The sequence below is a fragment of the Rhinolophus sinicus genome, linkage group LG11 (assembly GCF_036562045.2).
Source record: "Rhinolophus sinicus isolate RSC01 linkage group LG11, ASM3656204v1, whole genome shotgun sequence".
Classification (NCBI taxonomy): Eukaryota; Metazoa; Chordata; class Mammalia; order Chiroptera; family Rhinolophidae; genus Rhinolophus; species Rhinolophus sinicus.
In genome coordinates this window covers 48,610,645-48,626,117 of record NC_133760.1, presented here as the reverse complement: position 1 = coordinate 48,626,117, position 15,473 = coordinate 48,610,645, and the positions used below count along the sequence as shown (strand labels likewise).

The window sequence follows — 15,473 nt, the reverse complement described above, 5'->3', positions numbered from 1 at the left end:
ACACTCTGTTCCACAACACAGGGCAGCCCGCACAAGGCGACACATCTCGCTTCAATCACCGTTTCTAAGCTGTGGGCATGAAGGTGACTGTCATGTGTTCCTGGTGAAGGTGACGACCTGACACAATATTAAACTAGTGATATTACTGCTTAAATACTATGGAGAAAGGTAAAGACTGTACTTTTCTGTATTCTTCTAAAGTGTTACAAAGAACAGGACAACGCGACACGAGCGGTAACGCCGACCACACCATCGCAGGGCCGCCTCTAGAAGCCGTGCTGAGCTGGCATCGCAGGCCCCTGGTCAGGCTTCCCACAGGTGAGGGGCCTCCAATCCACCAGCGTATATCACGCGGGGTCCCCAACTTTGGGGGCATCTTCTCTCCCGCTGCAGCCACTAAGCCTTCGCAGTCCGTGAGTAACAGTGGAACATATGGGGCAGTATTTTTAGCCACCCTGATTCTCTGCCACACACACTGCAGGCTGGTGTGCCAGGCGTATACACATACCTGTGCCAACAGTCATTATTTATTCAACACACATATGTGTATACAATCTTGTCTTGACTTGACGCGCTTAACAAGCTGCAGAGGGCCACCACGGAGCGCGGGCGCACAAGGGCGAGTCCAGCTAGAGCCACTAGGACAGGGGGTGTCACTTACCTGCAAGGAAACGTGCAGACTCATTAAACAATCCGGAAAGCGTGTGAGCTATAGGCATCTGAAAGCAAGGGCAGGGCCACAGTCCCTAATTGTTTAATGGGATAATGACAATAAAGCGATATTTATAAAATGTGGTCCCTCCGTCCCTGGCTCAAGCAAGAACAGTCGACGTGATGAGAGCAGGCTGGCAATTAGGCGTAAAGGTACCGCCGATCGGCGTAAGTAATAGGAGATAATTACTACTCATCTGAAGCCCGGGCTTGCACACAACATCTGAATATCAAAAAGGAAGAACCCGATTCCTTCTGCAGCCAAGATGCGGCACGTATCGGGAGGGCTGCCAGTCCAGCCCTGCCTTTCACGCGGCATCCGCAAGTGTGCTCAGCCCGGGGCACCTGCACCCAGCTCCCAACGGCCGTGGGGCTGAACTGCGCCTGCCTGCGTGTGGTGGCGGGGCCGGCCGGAGAGCTGGCATTTCCCCGGGGACGTGGGTGTCCGTTCTGACAACACTCTTCTCTCACATTGTCCTCCTCCCTCCTGACCTTAAGTCCTTACTGGGGAGGAAAAGTATGAGTGTGTGTGTGAAGTGTGAGTGTGCAGTGTGTGTATATGAGGTGTGTGCATGTGTGACTGTGTGTGAGTATGTGTGACTGTGTGTATGTGTGAGTGTGTGTGTGTGTGAGCGTGTGTGTATGTGTGTAGTGTGTGTGCATGTGTGACTGTGTGTGAGTATGTGTGAGTGTGTGTGAGTATGTGAGTGTGTGTGAGTGTGGTATGTGAGTGTGTGTGTGTATGTGTGTAGTGTGGTGTCGGTGTGAGTGTGTGTGCATGTGTGACTGTGTGTATGTGTGAGTATGTGTGTGTGAGTGTGGTGTGTGAGTGTGAGCGTGTGTGTGTATGTGTGTAGTGTGGTGTTGGTGTGAGTGTGTGTGCATGTGTGACTGTGTGTGAGTATGTGTGAGTGTGTGTGAATGTGGTGTGTGAGTGTGCGTGCGTGTGTGTGTGTGTGTAGTGTGGTGTCGGTGTGAGTGTGTGAGTGTGCGGTGTGTGTATATGAGGTGTGTGCACGTGTGACTGTGTGTATGTATGACTGTGTGTGAGTATGTGTGAGTGTGAGTGTGGTGTGTGAGTGTGTGTGCGTGCGTGTGTGTGTTGAGCCAAACAGCTCTTGCTCTCCTCGCCCACCCTGGGCCTGGGCCTGGGCCGTCGGTGTCATACAAGCCAGAGAAAATAAGGACACGAGACCACAACGAAAGCTACCAGACTGTTCTCCTGCTTCAGAGGCACCGTGGATTCAGACAGTAGCTTTTGGAGCCAAAAATATGCAGCAAAAGGAAAGGAACATAAACAAGGCTAAATGTCACCAGTGTTTGCCGACTTACAGACACCGTCCATTTGTTGGTTCTGAAGTGGGGACTGGATCATTTGGCAAATACAGTGCTATTCACACGACAGTTCTGTCATCCTGCAGTGCACACGACATCACGCCAGTGGCATTCCCGTTTCATTTAGAAAGAGGGAAGGAGAGGAAGAGAAGAACGGGAAAGCGTTTGGAGACGGCTGCCCTTCAAAGAGGCCACCCCGTTGTCAACGCTCTGCACGGATCGAGGCTCGGGAGGAGGCAGCGGAGAGCCCGCCTCGGGTGCCGACTTCTGCAGGAGCCCCTGGGGGCAGCACCTACGCATTACCCACCAGAGTAGCCAGCAGGCGCAGCGCACGGAGGACGGGGTGGGGGGGATTTGCCCCAACTTATAGGACGAGCCAAACGGTCCTCCCTGCTGGGATCTGCCATCGGGCCCTGGACACACACTGCTGCTGGGGGAGGGCTGGACTGTGGAAACCAATGGCCGACGTGTGAACAATGAATGGAGCAGAGAGAGCAAGTGCTAAGCGGCCTGTGGGCGCGTCCGCTTGTGCTGGGAAGGCGGGACCACTGCCTGGGGCGGCAAATGAAGCAGGACAAACCCTGCAGCCACGACCCTGGGCCCCACACCTGGCAGACTCAGGCGCTGTTTCTCTTGCTGCACCATTTTCCGCACGTCACCCCCTTTCTCAGGGCTGCACGTGAGCGCTCAGAACCTGCCCCAGGCGTGGGCATGAGCAGCACCTTCTCAGGCGTCCCCACGGACACACAGCAATTGTCACCGAGCTTTCATACCCTGGCCATGGCACCTGGGAAACGCCTAAGGACTGCAGACCTTGGCCACTGGTGGTCAGACTGAGGAGGTGACACGTGCTTCACCCCCTGAGGCACTGGCCTTCCGTTAGGAGCAGACCTGGCAGAAGCCGAGGAGCTGTGCCCACTGTGGAGGGATGGCATCACAACACTGCCAGAATCACCTCCTAGGCTGACACTCCCACGTGCCAATGCCTCGGCGTGGCAGACATGAGGAAACAAGCCTCGGGGACCTTGACGGAAAGCAAGCCTTGCGGTTCCCGTGCTGAAGGGATGCTATGACCGAGAGATGTTTGGACTCGGGCATCACTGCCCCCTACACCATCAAGTGGACATTCACCTCCGCTGCAAACACCAACTCAGCTGAGAGCCGCCGATCCAAGCTCATCACCCACTGCCCCCTCCCTCCTCATGCTCTGCCCATCAGTGAGGAAACTGAGTCTTTCCAGAGCTGGCCTCCGAGCCTCTTTGTCCTCTGCCCCCCTGGGCCACATGGGGCGGTTCTGGAAGCACCATGAGTCACGGGCGGGGGCTGCCCTGGAAGTCTTTAATGCACAGGCCGAGATGAGGCCTCCAGAAGCAGGTGCCCAGGCCATCTGGCAGCACAAGTCCTCTCGGCCTGGGGTGTCTGTCACACCGCTGACCTTGGCATTAAACGGCAGTAGACGGAGCCCTGCAGCTGCTGACTAGGGTCCTCACTGCCTCGTCTCACTGGCCAGTGGGGTTGGGGCGCACAGGTTTCTGCATGTTCTCAAGGGATAGACACAGCAATGCATCGGTCTCGACATTATAGGAGGAGCCCGTTAACCCGCGGCCCACTCGAGCCCCACGCCTGCTTTCACAAGCAGTTTACTGGGACACAGCCGGGCCTATTTGTCTCCTCAGTGCTGTGGCTGCACTGGTGGCCTCGCACAGCTGGGGGTTGCAGCAGAGACCTCAGGGCCTGTGAGCCTCAGGGGTTTACTGTCTGCCCTTTTCAGGAAATAGCTGCCAACCCCTGCTTTAGACTGCACGGCTGGGAAAACGGTGAATCTTTCCAGACTGCCTATGCTGGACATAACGAGGCTTCTGGGGACAGAAGTCACGTTGAAGAGAGTTTAGCTTGCTTGTCCGGGTTCATTTCATTATACATTTCAGAACCCAGTAGGAAAGAGGGTGAATGGACCCTATCTTTTTTCTCTTTTTTGGAAAGAGGTGTCCCAACTCCCTCAGCGCTATGAGCGATGCCCGAGACTTGGGGCTGGGAGGCCAGCTTCCCGATAACCTGAGAATAATACGTTGGGAACACTGGGGCTATTGCTGTGACTGGCCCTGCCTTCTCGCTTGCTTCCTCCGAGGCCTGGCGGGTCACTCGTCTGAGAGGCACTGTACCAGGCCCTCGTGCCCGGGGTAGATGGGCTCAGACTCTCCTGGCTCAGCCTGCCTTCCCTGAACCGTGGCTCCTGAGCAGAGGTCAAAGGCGGGGCGAGGGAGGCATGCTCTTCTCACGGCGTTTCCCTGAATCTGCCTTTAATTCCCGCCATCAGCCTTCCCACAGGTTCACCAAAGGGCACAAAGCAGACTCTGCCTGTGACACACAGCACGTGCTGGTCCCAGTCATCGGCCTTCAGTCTGAGAGGCAGGGAGCAAGGGTGAGCTGGTTACTGTCCAAAGCCACAGCGTCTGGGGGAAACAAGCTGTGTGCCCTGTGTGTGGCCAGCCCCACTGCGCTGTGTGGCCCCCCTGCTGAAGCCCGGGCCTCCACTGCTCTCTCGGATCCAAGCTATTGGCTGACCCGACGGTCCATTGGGTTTCTCGGACTGGACAAGGGGTCGTCTGCCCTGTCTTGTCAGTGGAGATAAATGCTGCTCTGCTCTGCCCTTGCCCCCTAACGAAACACCGGCAGTGTCAAAAAATGTATACGCATTTTAAGAGTTGTTATCTACGCTCAAGCAGCAGTTCACCGTAATCAGAAGTGTCTGGACGCTGATGGGAACCACTCTGAGCACCTCTTGTAATTGCAGACGTCACATGTGACTCGTGTTCATCTTTTCTTATCGGTGTATATTGAGGATTACAATTTTAATAGTTTTTCCTGTCTTCAAATGTCTGTACATTTTTTTTGGCTCCCTCTGCATTCATGTGGATCCTGCCCCATTACAAAACCAAGGTCAAACACCTTCCAACAAAACTGAGGCCACATCCACATTTGCCGATGGCACGAGAGTGGCCTTGTATGTCATGTTCTTCAATAGAACTAAGACATGTGGGCCACGCCTGAAGTCACCTCAAAAAATGAGAGCTCTGATTGGAGCAGGATTTCACACGACGAGGTCACGCCCTAGTGGGACCTGACCCACTCCAGCTTCATCCCAGAGGCACAAGCTCCCCCCAGGCCATGGGGAAGCACCTGACAGGCTAACGCCCTGCTCGCTGTGGAAGGCCCTTTTGAAAACCCACGCTCCGGCTCGCCGCGTGGCACACGCTCTGCCCACTGCTGCCCCAGTGACTGCCTGCCTGTCTCTTGGTTGTCTCTCTCATGTGCACCAGGGTTAGTGCACCAGCTGGGAGTGAGCAGCACACACTGCCCAGGTGTGTCCGTGACACCAAGGAATGGAGGCCAGAGCTGGAGGTCAGGAAGCAGCCAGGCAGAATTAGGGAGGATCCGGGAGTAGAGCCGACTGCATATGTGTCACCCACAGACAGAGGGTGCGAAGCCACCTTTCCCATCACCAGCATGTGTCAGCGGGGCTGCTGAGCTCTGCAGGGTGTCTACACGATTGGAACCAGCTTTGTACCAATGTTTCTTCAAACACGTTTACACTGCACGAGAACAGACACAGCCGGACACTAGCATCTCCTACTAGCCTGTGTCTCGGGCCGTCAGAGTGGAGACAGGGTTTACAATGAAATCAGACCCCACACTTTCCTGGGATGAGAAATTCTGGACTAATTCTTTGGTTTGGCAAAGCCCAGCATTGAGCAGAGCAGGCCTCGAGCTGGCTGGCCACATCGGCTCCGAGTGGAGCGGAGCAGATGGAACAAACAGGAGCAGTGGTTCCTGCTGGCCATAGATTCTCCCCTGCAAAGTCAGCCAATGGGGCGTTCAAGTTTTCAACTATCATTTGTGCTTCTTGAAATTCTACAAAGAAAGTGAAAAATGCCCCCAAATGCCCAGTTGGTAGCCCACCGGATTGAAGACTTCCCGACAGCATCCTAGGGAGGACGACCATGCCTGGCCCTCCTGGGTCCTGGGGCACCACAGTGGCCACTAGGAAAATAGGAAGAGGGTGTTGATTGGGGGAGTGGGAGCTGGTCAGGGTCAGGCCCATCTTGGAGCAAGAGAACAGTGCCTGCACCCCACCCCAAGCAAACACACAGCCCAAGAAGGCCCTCCCTGCTGGCTTTGCAGCTGAAGCAAGAGGGTGTGAAGACACAGGCAAATGAACCAGAACTTGCAGTCGCTAAACACAGGCCATTTCTGGCCACAGTTGCCCCTGGCAGCTCGCTGAGTATAAGGTCTAGCAGTGCGACCCGGACCCTCAGCTGGGGAGCCAGCAGGATGCTTTCTGTCCGGCTGGCCCGAGGGTCTTCATCCCCTTTTTGGAGAGGGGCCACGACTCACTCCCAGGGTGTGTCACCCAGTGGCTAAAAGGTTGACTAAGCACATACCCAGGAAATGGGGGTGTGGGTGGGAGGTCGGGGAGTGAGCTGCTATTTGGGGAGGGGTGAGAAATGCCTACGAGCTGCAGCTCCCAGAGAAGAGGCTCACAGACAAAGCAGGCTCCCGGGTGCTGGTCCCCAACACTCACTGGGCGACAAAGGACACCATTGCGTGAATCTCCTCAGAGGCGGGCAGCCCTCCTTCAGCACTGATAATGGGAAGACATGGGACAACGGGAACATTCATGGGGGTAATAGGCGCTCCTCTCAGTAATAAGAACTTAACGCGCGTGCTGACTTTTCATCCCTGCTGATACACGGGTTCCTGGCAGGAACGAGGATCCTACTTATGTATTTGAAAGAACTATAAAATAGACTTAAAAAAAAAAAAAAAAAACCTGCAAAGAACAATAAAAAAGAAACCACCCCAATCACAAACATAAAACAACAATAAAATAAAAAAAGACTAACCGTCACTCCCCTAGAAGAAAGGGGGAAAAAAATATGGACTGACATAAAACCCCTTTTCCTTTAAATATTGCTTCTAACAGCTTCGAAAGGAATGGACTATATGGACTAAAAATAGAACTGGGGGTGCAGTCAGCAGGGCTTTGTGACTCGCTCAGTATAAGGAACGGTCGATATTTGTTTGAGCTGCCAGAAATCCATTTAGTGATTTTTGACAATTCAAAAAATATTTCTGACTGCTTGATCTAGTTCTTAGTGAATTCAGGAAGAAGAGAGGGAAAGAAATATATCAATTTAAATTATGAAACAAGTCCAGCTTCTTGACCCTCCTGGGTGCTAAAAGGACGTCAGGATTCAGAGGTTGAGAAACACTCCCCTCCCCCCACAAGTGAAGTGAAGTCCCAGGAATCGACCCACAGGTCGAAGGGGGTCAGGGGCACCATCATGACCATGGCTACACCTGTGGTCGCTTTTCTGCAGTGAGGGTGTTTGGGGCTGGGAATGGTACTGAACTTCTCGGGGGAAGGATGCTTTCCGGTCAGAGTGACTGAGTGCCAAGGCAAGGCCTGTGATGCCCCCTGCCCACCCACATTCATTCGATCCAACTCTAGGCTTCAAATGTATTATAACGTCTTGAGATTGGGAATTACTGGGGGGCAGGGGGTAACCGCGTTCTTTAACGAGGTAGACAAGAACCAGTTTGCCCATGAGAGGAGGCAGGCGTGGATCCGAGACACACGGGATACCACTCCCCACCCAGGACGGCACCACACACACGTCTCATCAGAGCAGCAGACAGACAGGTGAAGAGACGGATGGACACAAGGCGATCATAGAAAGCCAGAGTGACGGTCACTGACATTTGGTCTGTCTACAGGCGAGTCAGAAACACCCCACACCATCTCCCTGCTTGGAGAGGCTGTCACTTTATTTCTGTGTGTGGTCAGGGTGAGTTACCCTCTAAGTCAGTGTACGGTTTAAGAAAGCAGATTGGCTCAGCAAAGCAGTAAGCGGGTATCAGGCCTCTTATGCATAAGCTGAAAATACTGAAAAGTTTGCAAGTTACCATGTCTCTTTTACCTTTTGTTTTGAAGTATTTTCCCCCATTCAAGATATAGATTAAAACCCGGAGTCGTTCACACTGTGAGACGGCACTCCCGCCTCCCACGCCTTCCGGGCAGGGGTGTCAGGCCATCACAACGCAGACGGGACCCCAAGCACGAGCTCTGCAACGTCCAGCAAAACCGACCCGCACGATTGTCTACGCTGCATTGTTGGGGCCCTTTTATGTTTAGTTCAAAATCTGCTCCTGGGGAAGTTTAACCCGCTTTTAGAAATGCACACTCAGCACTCGTGTTTGGGAAATGCACTGAAGGAAGAGGATTCTAGAACTCACCACACAAGTCTGGCCTCTTGACACATCCAGCATTTGCTGTCCCACCTGCAAGTCCGTTAAAGGCGGCTAAGCCGTCAGAACCGTAGGCCCTGAGGACCGACAGCATGTTCACCGGCTTCTCCAGGCCGGCCGAGGGGTCCTGCGCTGCAAGGAGGCCCGGGCTGTGCCACTGCTTCTCGGATGCCTGGGGGAAAGGTGCCACCAGTCCCTGAACAGGCTGGGCGGTGCCCGCGGGCAGCAGGCCTTCCCCACCGTCACTGCTGCCGTCCTTGCTGAGGGCGGCCTGCGGCTCGCTCACCATCTCTGGCTCTGTTTCGACCTCCTCTTCGTCGTTGTTCTCCCCCGTGGTGGAGCCCATGTCCTCCGAGGAGGCGATGTCGGACAGGTCATCGGCAGTGTCCTGGTGTGCGGTGTCGGGGATCAGGACGGGCGCGTCATCCTCCGGGGGGGCCTTCCCATCAGGCCCCTTGTTGGGGCCGGAACTGGAGGCCCCCGAGCCCACGGTGCCTGGGTAGACGCCAAACTGCTTGTAGAAGTGTGTCGGGAAGTTACAAATGGTGGGGTCCACGTGGCCGGGCCACGGGCCACTCTTCTGCTCCCCCAGCGTCTCTTTGACCTGTGCTTGGGCCATCTTCTCGGAAGCAGAGTCCAGAGGCCCGATCAAGTTGGCAAGGGCCGTCTCCTTGCTGGACGGCGCCGAGGGCAGCACGGCTGCTTTGCCCGCCTCCCGGGCTTGCTCTCGGCAGGTGACGGCCACCCCCAGAGCACTGTCCTTGCGTTTGGCTTTGCCCAGGTGGTTGGCCTGGAGATGAAGGGCCATCAGCTCCATAGATGACGTCGTGAAAGCACAAAACAGGCAGCCATGCCACGCGACGCTGTCTTGCACCGTCACCTGGGAGCCCGGGAGGGAGGTGGCATCAGGTCGCACGGACAGGTCCAGGGGCTCGTACTGGGACTTCTCCGACCGCCGCAGGGCCACCTTCCCGCTGCCCTTGTCCTCAGCACTGTCCGCCCCGTGGACCTTCACGGAGGCAGGCTCAGCCAGGGCTTGGTCCTTCTTGTACTTCTCTTTCTTCAAGGAGCCGAGGACAAAGCTGTCCATGAAGGCTTGCAAGGACCCTTGGAAAGTCACACCGTTGCTCGCGATACTTTGATAGGCTCTTCCAATTTCAGAGAAGTGGGTGCTTTTGGAAGGAAGGTCTGAGCCTTTCAACGTGTCTGAAGGGGCCTCGGAAGACACGCCAGCGGCCTGCCCGGGGTGGTCACCGGACGAGAGCACCCCTGACGTCCACTGCTGAGAGGCAGGGCCAGCACGGAAGTCGATTCCGGAGAGACCCTTAAAAGTGCCCCTCAGGATGTCTGGCCTGATAAACAAAGCAGCTTTGTTGGGCAGCTCGTCCCTGGGGTCTTGGCTTGGGGGCTGTCCGGCCAGGGGCCCAGCTCCATTCTGTCGCTCGCGGTGATGCCGCTCCAGGTGGTACTTCAAGGACGCAGACTGGGTGCCGGCGTAATCACAGTGCGGACACTTGTAGGGCTTCTCACCTGCAAGGTTCCGAGAGAGGAGAGAAAAGTGTGTTTATGTCACTGTGGTGTGCTGAGCAAGGCTACAAGGATCAACATTTGTTCTTGGAAACAAAGCAGCTCAAACCAATAATTAGTTAGGGAACAACTGTTTTTTAATAGAAGAATAATTCGTACTCTTAAGCTTTTTTAATGATTTTGTGCCATTTGGGACTATTCAGGAATGACATGCTATCTACACACAATTAGCTATCTTTTTCTTTATCTAACATGTGAAAACGGCTGTAGATTTAAAAGCTATGATTATGAAAATTAAGCATAATAATTTCAACCACAGTGATCATTAAAAGTAGAAGTTTAAAAAGACAAAGTATGTAACAAATGGGTGGTTGCGATATTTTGTGTGTACAATAGCTCTAAAATTTGTTTAAATTATACACATGGAAACCATTTTTAAACCTAAAAATTTTATGGCACTGTTACGCAAGACTGAAATGAATGATTTAAGTCTTGCTCTGCAGTAAATCATGGATATAATTAGCAAATGGCATACTGCACGAGTAATTTATCATTATTTGGAGGGCACCATTCCAGACGGGCTCAGCTATCTGCAGACCTACTGCATTGTTTCTAAATAAAGAACTATAAATACCGATTCTATAAAATATTAATACCATTACAGTGCCTTATGATTGCAGCATGTAAAGACATATAGTTAAGATAAAAAGTAGTCAATAAAGCTTAAAAGAAAATGAGTAATAAAAAGGTACAAAATATACTTAGTTTCTGTATTTGAAATTAACATTATCTACTGGTCTTTGTAGTGCCTTAAATTTGTACTAACGGCAAACCTAACGCTCCGGTAGTGAAATGTGTAATTTACCTGTAATAAGCGCTTTCCAGAGAATAAAAATAGCTTTAAAGAGTGTTTTAAAACATATAAGACCATTTTCCTGAATTAAATATTTATTTAAATTCTACACCCGACTTCTATTGTTCTTCACACCACAGAAAAGACGCCAGCACCTACAACTTACATGAGCCCACGTGTGGGCTGGAGGAAGAGCGGAGGCTAAACAAATGTGGCTTTCAGTATTTTCCAAGAATGTGTTAGCAATCCAGGGTCTTCTCCAGACTTTGGAATGGAAAGCTCTCTGGAGGGAATGGGACTGTGACAGTCCCTGTTAGCTTGCTCACAATAGCGCCCTGTCAATAAGCACAATTACTTCTCCGAGGAAGCTCAGCGTCACCACCCCTTCCTCTCTCCTATTGTGAAACAGGCCAGCGTGAAAAGCAAGAGCAGATCACCGGTGAGTGGGGAATTCTGAACACACTTCCCTGGGCCTGGTCTCAGCCAACCTCCCATTCTCCAGGCGGAGGGCATTTGACGAGGGGTTGGGGCTGCTGGGCTCAGTAACCCACAGGACCAGCAGCCCAGGTCCTGAGCAGGGGACCCCACGTCACCTGCAGATTGTATGCCGGTCTCATCAGCAAGGTGGCCACGCGACAGCAGCTGCAGGCCCCCCCTGCACAGCTCAGAGATGGCCTTTGGGTCTGGGAAGGGGGCCCAGCTGGCATCTACTTATCTCAGTGGAAAGCGCACGGCCAGCTCTGGCTAACCAGTGGCATGGACCTGAAGGAGGATGCTCTCCGCTTGAGGTAAAGATGCAGAAGCTTCAAGCACCATTTCTCACGTCCTGCACCCAATCCTGTGCGTGGCTGTCGCACTGGAGGCCAGAGCACCCTCAGTAGGACAGCTGTTGTGGACGGGGCCCCTCTGGGCTGAACTGGGAGCCCGGTGGCCTGTTGGACACTGAGGTTGTAGTGCTGGGCCATGTGACAGGAGAGCCTGAGAGGAGCTGCACCCTGGCTCATGGGTCAATGGGAACCCTGGGGGTGGGGGCTGCAGGTACTGAATGAGACTCAGGCTGCATCTCGGAAATGCACCTGGAAATGATTAAGTGCATCTTAATCATTAATCAAATCAGGGTTTGTAGACAACGCATGGGCATTCATCAGCGGCAGCCACGGAGGGAGAAGGTGGACTTGCCTGCAAGCCTGGTGGGGTGGGGTGCACGATGCACGGAGGCTGGGCCCATTTCCATGGGATGTGCATTTGAAATGCACACTGGGGCAGTGGTGCTCACAGGGTGCTGCGCACTAGAGTCCCCTGAGGAATGTCGGCACCTGTCCTGGTCCCTAGGTCTGGGGTGAGGGCACAGTGCGTATTTTTCACCAGCACCCATAGTGACTGTGATGCTGACAGTGGAAAGATCATACTTTGTGAAACCAAAGTGGAACTGCTTAGGGAGCTTTAAAAACGTGCCAAAATCTAGACCCCCTCCTGCCCCCGCTCTCTCTCCAGAAATTCTGCTGATTGCCCCAGGGTTCAGACTGGGCATCGGGGCTCTCAAAGGCCCCACATGGCCTCCATGAAGTTCGATGGAGAGCCACTGGTCAGAGCCTCCCTGGGAAGTGGCCTTTTAGGTAGAGACTGGGGGGCTTAGCAGGGAAGGGTACCTGGACCTCTGGACCCCAAGAGGTGCTTGGGGAGTCTGAAATGGGGACCAGAGACCCCTGGGCACATGTGTCCCATCCTGGGACCTGTGCGGTGAGAGGACGGTGCATGTGCTCTCTGAGGCCTCATGTCAGCTCTAAAACCCAGATGCATGTGTGCGTACGTGTACACCCAGCACACCAGAAAAGCGCAAATTCATTCACACACGTTTCCTGATTGAATGAACTGATGGATAAACGTCCACCTCCTACCTCCCAAGTCAGGAGGGGAATTGACTGAAGTAGCAAAGAGACAAGATTTGCCCTTATGGCTTTCAGAGGAGACATGTCACGTGGTTATTAAAGCAAGTGGCATTCACACACTCACACACACTATACATCATACACATGCACACACATGCACAGACACACATCCATACACACTCACACCATACATCACACCTGCACACGCACACACGCACAGATGCACACATGCACCATGTATCACACATTCACACCCACGCACATGCACATATGCTCCATACATCAAACACATACCACACATGCACGCACAGGTACACACATTGCACACACACACACAGACACACACACTCACCACACATTAAACACACCACACGCACACACAGGCATGCACAGATGCGCACACTTGCCGTACATCACTCTCACCAGCATACACACATGCACACATGTACACATGTGCGTGCACACACACACAGTGCAGGAGAGCATCTCCACTCAGCCCACCGCCCTTGTGAAGTTCAGACAGCCACAGCTTGCAGAGGACAGGCCACAGCTGAGAAATAAGCAGGATACACTCCGTCCTTAGTGTTTGAGTCTCCAAGGGTCCCGGCCCCGAGAAACTAGGGGCTCCTCAGTGAGGTTCCAAGGGCAATGTGACTGCACAGGGTCCACACAGAGGCCAGCAAGCTCTCCTGTCCCCACCTCTGTCCTGCACGCACACCACCGAGGGGCCTCTGCTGTCCACCTCCCCATGCATGTCCCACAAGGCTTTGTTTGGGTCGCTGTTCCCTATCACCCAGTTCCCCGGGTAAATGCTGCAGAGTGAAGCCCCGCGGGATAAACCCACCCGCTTTGGGTTTGTGTTTTAACAAACAAACCAAAACCCTGACGTTATTTTCTTTATAATCCTCGTGATTTCAATAACCACTCCTGCCCTCTGCCTGGAAGCCTTGCTCACCTCCCCTGGCTTCATCTCTGTGAGGGGTACCGGGCAGCACCAGGACTCACGGGCCCCTCCGGGGTGTGTGGCTGGCCAGCAAACCCAGGGATGAACCATCTGGGGTGAGCATGCCCCTTGGAGAATCCCAGGCAGCTCAAGGGCCTCATTTCCACTGGACACATCAGCATTTTTTCCCCCCAAGGGCACATGTCAGGTGCTCAGGATGCCACCTTCTCACCACGGGCCGAGACTGGGTGGGGAGAGCCTGTGGGCACAGTTAGCAGCTCTGACATGCAGTCAAGGTCTGCTCTTCAATTTGGCCGACAGACAAACGTGAGTCCACCTGTGCTGAGCACTGCTTCACAGTCAGCACCCCTCATCTGGACATATGCTGCAAACTGACACTGGGCTGGCTCTAACAAGCCCAGTTTCTGCCCAGGAGTGTGTCCGTGGGTGGCTAGCCCTGTGCCACCCAGTGGCCTCTGCCCAAGACACAGAAAGGCTTTGCCTGTGCAGCCTTGGGGCTGGCAACCCCAGACCCTGCCAGCAGCTCTGTCCAGTTGACGGATTGGCCACTTAGGCCATAAATGAGTCCCAACCTACTGGGTGGTCACTCAGGCTGCCCCGCGCTTTCCAAGGGGTCCTGAGCCCTCCGGTCACCTCTGTGATGTTTGGGACTCTCTGTCTTTGTGGCTGCCTGTTGTGGGAGCCACGCACTCACAGGCCTTCAGAAGCAGGCAGTCCACAGGCCCGTGGGCAGCAGCCGGCTGGGGGCCAAACTCTTCTCCCACAGGGCGGCCCACTACAAAGCCCAACTGGCAGTGGGCACGAAGGCCACTGACTCTCCAGGAAAAGCCACACACCTGATTTTTATGTGCAAAATCCCAGTCTTTAACTATTGGCACCACTTACGGACTTTTCAAACACTACGAGGGCCATGAGATCCTATTCTGCAGACTGGTCTGGACCGGGCAACCCCTCTGGACCTTGTGTCTGGGGAGAGGACGGCCAGTATTGAGCCACTCCCCCACCAAAGGGAGCAGGGCAGGATGTGGTGGGCTTCTCTGGGGAAACCTCTCACAACCTTTGGATGGAATAAGACGTGGACCCAAACAATGTTTTTTTAGAAGAGAGAGTTTTGCTAGAAAAGGCATCATAAAATAAAAAATCATCGGCTCATCATTGCAATGGCCTAATGAAATGACTGAAACCACCTTACCGTGACCAGCTGCCCCTGGTCCAAGGTATAAGATGTACCTTCAAACTTGGAACAGCATTGGTTAATGTCTCCAAGTAACCACATCACAAATTTCTAGCAATACCTGACCAGGTGGTTTCATTCGTTCTATACCTGTTTTTACACAGTCATGGCTTTCATCACTCAGACCCCACTTAGTACTTGATAAGCCAAAAGAACCCTCACATTCTGGGGAGTCATTTTAGGGCTATTCAGGGCAAGTGTCCAGCAGTGCCTCTCCAAAAACAGCAGGTGGGTTCCCACAATCCCTTCGGAAACCCCTTTATGAAGCTTTTAAGAAATGGCTCATGTTTCTAACGTTGTTGTTGTTTCTTTGTTTGTTTTGCTAACTCTCCGAAAGTGTTTCCACTTAAATTGAGTAACCAAATGTTTTCCCGTATTTGCCTCCTCTGTTTGGTATTTATTTAGTCTTCCTGCACCTCTTCACTTAGTTAATACCAGGAGAGATAAATATGGTGGTGCCTTTGCAGTGAAGCATCAGTCCATTAATATAAATTGTACAGTAATTCCCCCAAAGCATATATATGTTGTAAACCTGAAGACTTTTCACACAGCTGCTTATTGCTAAACAGTGCCTTGTCCAGAAGGGGACAATCTGTGTCTCTAATTGCTGTCACTGAAGCCAAGATTCATTATGTGACTTTCCCATTAAAA

At 53.2% G+C, this 15,473-nt stretch overlaps 1 protein-coding gene across 1 annotated transcript in view; it reads right to left on the bottom strand.

Annotated features, from left to right (window-relative positions):
• Positions 1 to 15,473, bottom strand: part of ZNF536 (zinc finger protein 536) — a 382,760-nt gene that overhangs the window by 119,276 nt on the left and 248,011 nt on the right. Inside the window, 1 exon segment of the mRNA XM_074314979.1 lies at positions 8,344 to 9,885. Within this exon segment, the coding sequence (XP_074171080.1) occupies positions 8,344 to 9,885 (1,542 nt within the window).